Genomic DNA, 10,987 nt, shown 5'->3' with positions numbered 1-10,987 from the left:
AAGGGGCAGCTTTTAAAAGAAAACATTAATGTGGGAAAAACATGAATTGTAGTAGCTAATTCTAGATACAGAGTCTAATAACAAAATCATGACAGTCTTGGCGCAAGCCAAGACATTCAGTTCAGCTGGTGGAAGAATTTTACCTTCTTAAGAATCAAGTGCATTTTTGCAGTTCACACACACTTTAGTTATTGCTCAATAACTATGAAGAAGAACAGAGGAATACTTTCACTTTAGTTTTATTATATTATATAACAGATCTGCAACTACAGCATATTTTAGCCAAAACATTTTTTGTATCCCAAACTCTTAAAAAATATCTACATTAATCATTTTTTTCTATTCTTAAAAAAAAAAAAAAAATCTACCTAGCATACCGATGCTGCTACAGCAATTGAAAGGGTGCCTTACTTATGCATATTCTACTGTAAATGTAATTACTGCTGTTGTCATTGTTCTTCCTTTCCTTCCTCTTTACTGCTTTGGCTTCAGGTTTCAAAAAGTTTATTAAAAGCTGTTCCCACTTCTGAAACCATATCAGACGCAGTCATTGAACGTCCAAATTTTTGAAAGGCTTGACTGTTACACTGTCTTGTGAGAGAACAAGCTCCAAATGCAGCCACTAAAAATGGATTTTGACTAAAGAAAAAAGTAAAAATAAAATATTAATTTTCTTTAACGACTATTTTACAAAAGAACCTTGAATAATCCCAAAAGCAATGGTTTATGAAGATGGAGGGTTGCAGTAAAAATTAAATTCAGCTGAAATACACTGCTGTCTTGTTACTGAATTTAGTATTATCCTAACATATGCATGAATGACTTCTGTCACTAATTCCATTGCTTCCATTTATCTTCTTGATGCCAACATTTTCTATACATCTAAGAGCTTCTCCATGTTAGAATGAAGCATGTTTATTCTTAATTACCACCTTATGCTACTTCTTACACTTTGATATTATGGACTGTTAGATTAGAAATCCAAGTGTGAATGCATCTTTCCTCCAATTATATGAAAAATAATATTAGGACAAAGGGACAAGGTAATAAACAGACTTGATTTAGTGTAACAAATGAGTGCTTAGTTCCAGTCCTATCTTCTAGCATGTATTGCATTTCCTTTTCCTGAGGGAGTAGGGCTTTATGTTTATTAATACTGAATTTCCCCTTCAAGTGCTTGTTCATGTCTACTCCAGCATAGGAGAGCTGGTCCCAAGCACAGGTGCCAGGAAGATTTTCCCTCACTGGTATCCATTGGGTTAGTTCTGGTGCCCCTTGGAGTTGCATGTTTGCAGCATAGATCTAAAGGAGCCTGCTGCCCCTTCAGTTACTTCTTACCAACCATGACAGTTGCTGGAACTTCAGCTTGTCTTTGTATTTCCTGTGAGTACTCACAGTGGACTTTGTTCTGTTACCTTTAATACAGTTACTTGCAGTGGTTATGTTATTAGTGGACCACACTGAGCAGGGTTAGGCCTCCTCTGGCACCGAGGCATGCTGTGGCCCCTGAGATTTAAGCTGTGTCATGTCATAAGATGCTGCTAGTTACTGACCGCCATTCCAGCTGCTTCAAATAAGTGTCTGGGAGAGGCCCATGTGCAGAAATGCAGCAACAAACTCAGCACCTGCTCTAAGACAGGGACACCAAGCTTGAGTCCCTCCTCGCAGAGGCAGTGTTTCACGCTCCCTGGGAGCCAAGCCAGACCAACTCTGCACCATGTACTTTGGCCTCAGGAAGACCCTGAGATACTTTTAGGCATATGCAAGGCCATTCTGCTTCTCTGGCGCCAAAGAAGTCATCCCTGGTGCCGAAGACAACCACTCCTGGATATCACTCTTGATGGTGCCGAGAAGGCAGCAGAGAAACACTGACCATGGGCATGTATGACCCATGCTGGGCCACCTGGTACGCTTGACTCCAGCCCCAGGAAGGGTGGTGTTGAGCCCATCTCCTTTGAGGTGTCAATCAACAGACAGCCCTTGGACAACTACACTGGTCTTACCATCCACCCCAGACGCATTTGAGGCAGTGTGGGGGAGTTGTTCCTGATACCAACATCCCGTCATCTGGGAGTTGTTCTTGGGGGCTAGGAGGCAAGTACTCCCATGGCACCAAGACCCTAGCGAAAAAGGGAAACAGGCCTAGCACCCATCTGATCCCTCCTGGCACTGCACAGCAGCACCAGTTAACACCATTCCACCTTGATCAATACAAAGCATCTTCTTGGAGCTTGATCAGAAATGAAGTTATATGTCTCCCTCAAGAGCTGACGCTGCTCTGGCTGGTGCTACCCAATAGCTAATGCAAACCCGGGCGTTCCACCAGCAGCTGGCACTGGCACAGTGACACATGCTCCTATAGCAGCTGTTACCAGAACCCCTGAGGTTCTCCATCAATCCAGGAGGTCCTACTCTGTTGTATCAGAGTCTAGAGTTCCCCCCACTGCCACCTCTTGTGGAACAGGTGCTGGTATCAAACCCTGTGCCAAATTTCAGGCCCCAGCACTGCAAGGATCATCTGGCGCTAATGGGGAGGAACAGCTCCCCTTGCCTGCACAGGCTCCCTCTCCTCTCCTGATGAGGCAGGAGTGGGATGATTATATGCAGCATGCAGAGTTAAAAGGGTAGCTCAAAACCTGGGGATCCAAGCAAAAAAACTAAGAGTTCTCCCATCTCCTGACAAGCATTTTTGTGTTGTCATGCCTATTACAAACAGCTCTGCCCTCGAAAGAGGCGATTTTGGATCCCATCAAGGCCTTCTGGCAGACCCCAGCATCTGGGCAACCCATAGCAAAAAGGACGAAGTAGTACTTTGTTCTAACCAAGGCCTTTGAATTCCTCTACACCCATCCCCCAACCTGGTTCACTGTTGGTACCAGCAGTCAATAAGGAAGCACAGCACGATGAGCAGAATTCAACCCCCTAAAGTCCAAGATGCCCCAAAATTAGATCTATTTGGCAGAAAGGTGTATTCAGCTCAGGATTGCAAACCAGCAAGTATTCCTCAGCCATCACAATTTTAAATCTTTGGATCTCAGTGGCAAAATTCAAGGTACTATTGCCACAGGGGTTCAGAATGAATTCTCAGCCTTAGCTGAGAACAGACAATTGGTGACAAAGGCATTCTTAGAGGCAGCTCTAGAGACCACAGGCACTGCAGCCCAGTCCATGTCTTCGGTTGTGGTAAGGAGGAGAGGCTCTTGATTTCAGTACTCAGACTTGCCTTATGAGGTGCAGGACCATTTACAGGACTCTCTCTTTGAGGGGGTTTGTCCTTCTTGGAGCAAACAGATACCAAACTGTACAGCCTGAAGCCTCTAAGGCTAAAAACACTGTCTCCTGCTAGGAAGCAGTATTGCCCCCAATTGTCTGATTGCGTCCATCTCCCACAGTCTCAACAAGACTGAAGCTACACAAGGAGACCTCCATGCCAGTCCTCCTCTGCTTCCATGTCTGCCCCTTGAAACAATCAGTAGAGTCTCAGCAGGCCTTCTGATGGGATGATAGGGGACAACAAACCAAGATAATGTGTGGATCCGATTTTTCTAATTTTCATGGAACCGTTATCCCATTTCTATACAGTGCAGGACTATGTTACCTCAGATTTCTGGGTGCTATGCATGATAATGATGGGAGACACCCTTCCAGTCAGATGTTCTCCTCCTTATCCTTCCCTCCCCACCCCTTTTTGGGGACTTTATCAAAGGCAACTTCTAGCCCAAGAAGTGCAGTAGCTTCTGAAGGTGGGAGGGTGGAAGAGATTCTACTAGACTTGAGATACTGGGGGGTTACTCCTATTATTTCCTAGACTTGAAAGCCAAAAGTGGCCTCAGACCAGTTCTGGACTGGCAAAACCTCAACAGATTCATCATCAACTACCACCATGGGTTCAGCACCCAGTGGTGTCCGATGCCTCTCTCACTATTTCCTTCCACCTCTCCCTGTCCAGCACAGAGTGGCTTAGTTTCTGTACATTATCTCTGCACCAATCTACTATATCATCTACCCATTCTCTGTGGGGTCTGCCTCTCCTATTCCAACTGTCCATTAAACCAAATACTAGGGTCTTGATTTTTTTGTTCGTCGTCCATTTTTCAAATATGCCTGAATAACTGTAACTTACATTGTATAACCTTCTGCAGTAGGTTCTCTTTCAGATACATCTTCATATATAATTCCTCACTGGTGACCTTCTGCATCCATCCTATTCTCAGGATCTTTCTGTGACAACGCCTCTCGAACACCAATACTCTTCTCTTTGAATCTTCTGTCGTCACCCATGTCTCACATCTGTACAACAGACTGATGAAGTTAAAATTCCACAGGGTCTCCTTGGCCTCTATCATTCCTTTCCTGAATCCAGGGGACAGGCATACAGCCATCAGTTTGAAAGTTACTTATTTTCACATTTCAATCTTTCAGGGACATAGAAGATTCTTCAGATTCATCATGTACCACATACACTAACCAATATGCCGGGCTCTCATTTCGCATGCCAGCAGCCTCTCAGATGTTCACAAACCGCTTCGTAGTCTTCACAGCCTTCTTGAGGAGACAGGGGGTCAAACACACGCCTTACCTCAATAGCTGGCAAGGTCAGAACAAAGTCCAAGAGGAGTCAAGTTTCCATGATTTAGGTCTGTTCACAAATATGTAGATGTCAACTCTCACCCTGCTTCAAAGTAAAGAATTCATTGAGGCGATCTTCAAATCAGTTCAAGCCCAAGCCTTCCTACCAGATATTTTGTTCCAAGGAACCAGGTTCCTCACAGTGAGCCTCAGAAATCACCAGGGCAAGAAATTGCCTACAGCTGCTGGAACATATGGCATCATGCACCTCTGTGACGCAGCATGCAAACTTAGCACTCAGACCCCTTTGGGCTTGGCTGGTGCGATATACATAGCAGGCCAACGCCATCCGGACATGCCTGTCATTTCTTTTTGGTGAATGGACCTCCAGGCTGTACGTAAAGGAACCCAATTCTCACAAACCAGCCATCCAGGTCTCTCATTTTAGATGTGGCAGCAAAGGGGTTCGGGGCTCACATGGTGATCTGCAGACTTCGGGGCCTCTGGCAAAGCTCTTACAACACATCATCTTCATCAGAGACCTCAGAGCAGTTTGCCTAGCCTGCCAACCAGCCTGGAGGTGCATGTGTGTCAGTTCTTTCGGACAACATGCCAGTAATGTTTTATGTAAACAGACAGAGGAAAGTGCACTCCTCTCACCTGGACCAGGAAGCTGTGCATAGCTCACTTGATCCACCTTGAGGCCTCCTGTTTCTCAGGGTCACAAAACCACATGCCATGTAAGGCATTTTCTAGAAGTGGGGGATTTCCCTGGATAGAGCTGTTCATGATGAAGCACAAAAGCAAGCGTCTTCAGTTCTGCTTCTTCCTGGATCACAGCCCAGGATGACTCAGGGCATCCTTTTCCTCCCTGGGACAGATCATCTTGTCTCTGTGTTCCCTCTTACCCTCTCATACACAAGGTCCAACAGAAAGCCAGAAGGGACAGGAAGCACTTTCTTCTGACAGTCCCAGCCTGGCAATATCAACAGTTGTTTATTATCCTCTTAAATCACTCAGTGGAAACACCAAACCACCTGCCTCCATTTCCAAATGTGATCCATTTCTAGCCATCTACATCATCTGAATCTCAAGTCCCTTCATCTCATGGCCCGGAGGCTCCATGGCTGAACCTTGCAGCACTAGCTTGCTTTGTGCCAGTTTAAAAGGTGCTTTAGGGAGGAGAAAGCCATCCATCAGAGCATCTTACCGGGCAAAGTAGAAAATTTTTCAATCTGGTCCATGCAGAAGAGTGTTACAGTCAATGTAGCATTTCACCTAGATTTCTTGCTCTATTTCATACAGCAAGACCTAACGGTATATATTTACAGTCAAGGGTGACTGGCCAATCTGTCTTCTCAAACTCTCTATAGTCATTTTCTCAAGTGGTTATACCATTAATATGGCAGTACTCTCTCCCTGGGACCTCAACTTGGTGCTAACAGGACTTCCATTTAAACACTGGCAACATGCTCTCCACTCTGCCTACCCTGGATGGTAGCTTTCCAGGTATCCATTACTTCTGCGAGAGGTGTCTCAGAGATTCAAGACCTTACTCCAAGAGCTATCTTAAAAGATCTCCAAGAACAAGGCTCACGGCTCCATAAGCAATAGTATTACCCTATTCAAATTATAGAAAATGCTTGTGGGAATGGAGGGTAGCTACAAGAAAAACACTTTGTAGATCAAAGGCAGGTCTAGGAATGGAATAATAGTTGCTAGAGTCACTATTCTGAAAGGTTGTACAAAGACATAGTTAATTCCACTTCCTGAAGCGGATGACTGGCCTCCTACTCTCTGTTCTGCTTGAGGATGAGGAAATAGCTGAAACAGATCCCTCATGACACACTCAGACAGTACCAGTTCTAGCGCACCTGTAAGTGAAAGAGATTGTACCTCCTGTTGTAGGGGCTCCTCGTGATAAAGGTCCCTTAAAGCGGGACTGGGAGAAGAGGTAGAGGAGAATTGTATAGTGTAACCCACTTTGACCACCTCTAAAATCCATTTGTATGTGGTGATGTGTTCCCAAGCAAACAGGTCTTGGGGGAGAGTTTCCAAAGTTTGGTTAGTTGGAACAATTTCACAACATACATTCTGGTGGAGGAAGTTGGTGGATGCCCTTGACAGAGGTATGAAAACTGCCTCTTAGAGAGACTTGCAGACTGGATAGTTGTAGAGGCAAGGAGACTTCTCTTTTGGCGTTAGTCTTCTCCTGAAGGGCTTCAGGGCTTGGAAAAGGCATGATGGTACTGAAACAGCCTGGACTGCTAAGTGGTCTGAGATCTGCTAAAACATATTTATTCAGTCTGTGGTTCTTGCCTCTCCTGTGTACCATCCAATATTGACAGTGTGTGTGGTCCTGGAGATTGGTTCATTGGTACCAGAGTAATACGGTACCATTGGGAGTTGCAGTTTCTTTTGGGATGGCATTTTGAAGAACTGTGATCCAGCAGGCACAGTGCAGAGTGGGAATTAGGGATGGGGGTCACCAAACAGTCATAGTCCTGACGCCTACAAAGTTTGGTCAGTTCTGCAAGACCCTCTTTGTAAAACTGGGCTCACAGATGCAGGATGGTTTGGTATAGGGGTGGAGTGTTGTACCAAAATCTCAAAGTCCATAGTATTATACTCTGAAATAAGCATGTGGGGTGGGGGAATGTCCCACATATTAGTACCAAAAGATTGAAGGCTCAATTGAGAATTGGATTGCAGGCAACAGGCCTGTGCTGGAAGAAGGGGACTATAGTGGACCTCTCTGAAATGAGGAACTCCAATTCTTCCAGAAATACAAGTTGATCTGTAGAACGGAATTTGGAAGGCAAGGGAGGGCTATGATAGCTCATAGCCAAAGTCAGAATCAGTACTATAGTTGGTATCCAGAAGAAGCTGGTGAATGAAGTACCAAAGAGCTCACTGGATCTTCTCTGACCCCAGAGTTATGGTGAGATGGCGGCACTGGAGCATGTAGGATAGGACTGCGTGCACTGCGATGCAAAGATGTCAGATGGTACCACTGAAGATGGGGATAGTGGGCCTGTCCATATGAAAAGTTATATGTAGTACCAGTAGGTTCTCAAGATTTGTGAACTTAATGTTTGCAAATTCAATTATTTGGAAGCGGCCGCTTCCCCCAGGACTCTGGGCAGGAGCACTAACAGCCTAGCCCCCGGGGGAGCTATATTCGCAAAATTCAACATTTACAAGGGTTCTCAACATGGAACCCTCACAAATCTTGAGATCCTATTGTACTAGAACCTTAGTACCAGATACAACAAAGCCTCAATAACATCCTTCAAGAGACATGAGGTCTCTTGGTAACTCTTTTGGAGTGACTGTCCCTCTTCTTTGTTTTTTTGCTTGAGGAACTATGCTTCTTTTCCCTTGAAGTTTTGGTATCAAGAGCTGCTGACGAGATTCCAGAAGACACTGGAGTGGCCTGAGACGTTAAGGCTGATATAGTGAGGTGGGGACAGAGCAGACACATCTTGGACTAGGAAATATTCCACATCTTTGAAGCTGATGTAGACAGTGTACGCAAACACCTCAAGCAATTGGTCTGGTAGGGTTTACACCCAGAATTTTATAAGCAGAAACAAAAGGCTCTAGACACGAACTCCAGTTCTAAAGGGTCAAATTCACGCTCTCCAGAAGCACAACTACGCTACAGTTGAAATAAAACAAATGAGTAAGGTAAGTAAAGGTGTCACAGGGAAAAGCCAGGAAGCTAAAAACAGCAGACACCAAATTGCTGTGTCTTGAGCAGCAGACAGCCAAGAAAGAACTGAATGACCGAGGACCCCTACCATCTCCTATGGAGACATGAGGCACTGCTCTTCACTGGTACAGCACAGCACCCATAGACAATTTATTCAAACTACTAAGAGTTCTAAGGAAACTTAATATAATTACTGAGCTGCTTCAAAAATATATATAATCAGTATCAGCTACCATACTGGAAAGCTCTGAGCAGCTAACATCCTAATTATTAAGAAAGAAAAGCTCTATGGGAGATTCTGGGATCTACAGGCCTGTGACCCTTACTTCAGAAGATGAAATGATGAGTAAAGTTAGAATTTGGGGGTGGGGGGGGGGAAGACATTCAGATGAAGAAAACAAAGGGAAGAGAACTGGGCACCACTGTAGACAGTTCACTGAAAACATGTCCTGTGCATGCTGGTGGTCAAAGAGAGCAAACCTTAAAATGCATAAAAATGTAATAGAAAAATAACTGGCCCAAACCTGAAATACCACGTACAGTCTTGGTTACCTTATCCCAAAACATATAAAGTGAAAACAGTAATGGCTGGGGGCATGGGGAGAGAAAACGATGAAAATATGTAGAAAAGCCTACAGAAACTGCCACATGAAGAGAAATTAAACACACTTTAGGCACAACACATAAAAAAGTATATGAAAAAAAATTATAAAGAAAGGAAATGCGCTGATCCTATTTACTCTTTCAAAAAAATTAGGGGACATGCAACTAAATTTTAAAAAATAACTTATTCAAAGCTCATAAAAGGAAGCCCTTTTTACACAGCACACAACTTGTGGAACTGATTGGCACAATACACTACTGAAGCCAAGCACATGGTTTCTGAAAAAGAATTACATATTTACATGGCTAATGAGAACATTTCTAGTTCTTAAGATATTGGACAGAGTGAGAGAGTCATTCCATAACTGGGCGCTCAAGGATTTGTGATTTCTTTTGAAGATGGTGGTACTGGCTTTAGAAAGAATTCATGGGCAACTACTCTGCTCTCATAGGAATCCTTACATAATTCTTAAAATAGCAGGGAATTAGCTTTTGTTTTAAAATGTTCTAATTGTGAACCCAAACTACTACTGTCATTTTGATATAGCCAAATGAAATGCTTTTAAGTACCTAGAATTAGTTCAGTTGGTTCTTCAGTTATTCCATTAGAAGTTTTGCATTTTATAGATTTATAACAGCCATGACAAATTACATTTGTTCAATCACCTAACTGCACCAAAATAATTCATCAATAGATCACAGAGAAAATAAAATTTATATGTGGCTGTAATTTCACTCCTTTACAGCAACTACCATTCTGCCTAGGAAAATGATTTAAAAATGCACACTTGGGTAAATAAATGTTATGGGAAGTCAGTGCAGGTTTGTTTTGCTTTTTTGCCTTGTGATCATGGAACATTCTCAGACTCAAGGAGCAGTTTGACTTCATCAAATCAGAATTATTACAAATGACTACTGTCCACTCTGCAACAACGGTTGTCAGTGTCCTATCCCAATGCCTCAAGTTCTGAGTGTTTCTGTTTCTAAACAGCACTTCTACAGGAGCTGCTGTGAGGAACACAGGCTCACATGAGATAAAAGTAGTAACTAATGAAATCATACCCATTAGTTTTTTCTGGTCCAGCAAGAAATGCCCAGTGTGCCAAGACTCCGAGGGAACCTGAAAGAAGGTCCCCTTGTCCACCACATCTTCGGCTGCTTCCTTCATGACTGCATACAAGCACTACAAAGAAACCAAAAACACAAGGTCATGTACACTTATCCTCTATGTACATTACATACTGCCAAAGCTCCAGAGGAAACATAAGAAATGCGATGTTACATCAGAACATTTCTTCTCTGAGAAGAAACATTGTCAGGTTAGAATTTACCTTAAAAGAGACTAACAACCATTTCTAAAAAAAAAAGCATCTTTCAATTATTAAAAATCATTTAAAAATAAACATCGAGTATGTAGGTTTTTTTCCCCCTCAGCACGGAAAATAGACTGTGTTCAGCCAATTTCACAGTAGGTTTTTGTGCACTATTGTTACTAACATTTATATTCCCATAATGACCAGAAGCTGCAATCAAAATTGGGTCTTTACTGCGTGAGCCATTGTCCAAACAAAGCACATCACAGTCTCTGACCCAAAGTGTTTACAAAGACTAAGGGCATGGGGGAAATATCATAATTAGAAACGAATCAACCTGTGATGTTCGTGTTGTAAATACTGCTTCAAATACCATTCCCCCACCCCCTTTTTGACTTTGTAAAAAGAAGCTTTTATTTAAAAAAAATCCTATATTGTGGGTGAATTTGACCCAAGTATCTATTTCAAAGGTCATAACATTTTATCAACACTCAAACATCTGACTGCATCTGCATTAACAATCCTAATATAAAGGGGTAGGCTTTTTTTTTTTTTTTTTTTTAAACACAGAAGATTAGAGCAAAGAAGATTCTTGTGTCTCAACACATACGCTCAGAAGAAAAGTCTGTGGGCAAAAATTTCAAAAGCATCTACAAGTAATTTAAGAGCCAAACTTCCACTGAATATTAATATGACTCAGACACTTTGAAAAATGAGACAAAGATTCTTGTGAAATTTTTACTGTGTGTGTGTCTTTATATGTATAATATACCACTAATATTACCAC

General features: G+C 42.8%; 1 protein-coding gene across 5 annotated transcripts in view; it reads right to left on the bottom strand.

Moving 5' to 3' along the window:
* Positions 1–223: 223 nt before the first annotated feature.
* NAXD (NAD(P)HX dehydratase) overlaps positions 224–10,987 on the bottom strand; it is an 89,291-nt gene continuing 78,527 nt past the window's right edge. For 4 of the 5 annotated variants that reach the window (XM_074990272.1, XM_074990268.1, XM_074990277.1 and 1 more), the window contains 2 exons: positions 9,950–10,070; positions 224–639 (listed from right to left, as the gene is read on the bottom strand). In XM_074990272.1, coding sequence (XP_074846373.1) covers positions 489–639; positions 9,950–10,070 — 272 coding nt within the window. In that variant the 3' untranslated portion in view covers positions 224–488. Of the gene's footprint in view, positions 640–9,949; positions 10,071–10,987 lie in introns of those variants that run through there. The other variant, XR_012644998.1, reaches the window with a different exon arrangement.

Source organism: Carettochelys insculpta, chromosome 1 (genome assembly GCF_033958435.1).
Source record: "Carettochelys insculpta isolate YL-2023 chromosome 1, ASM3395843v1, whole genome shotgun sequence".
Lineage (NCBI taxonomy): Eukaryota > Metazoa > Chordata > Testudines > Carettochelyidae > Carettochelys > Carettochelys insculpta.
The sequence above is the reverse complement of the archived record's forward strand: the minus strand, read 5'-3'. Positions and strand labels throughout refer to the sequence as shown.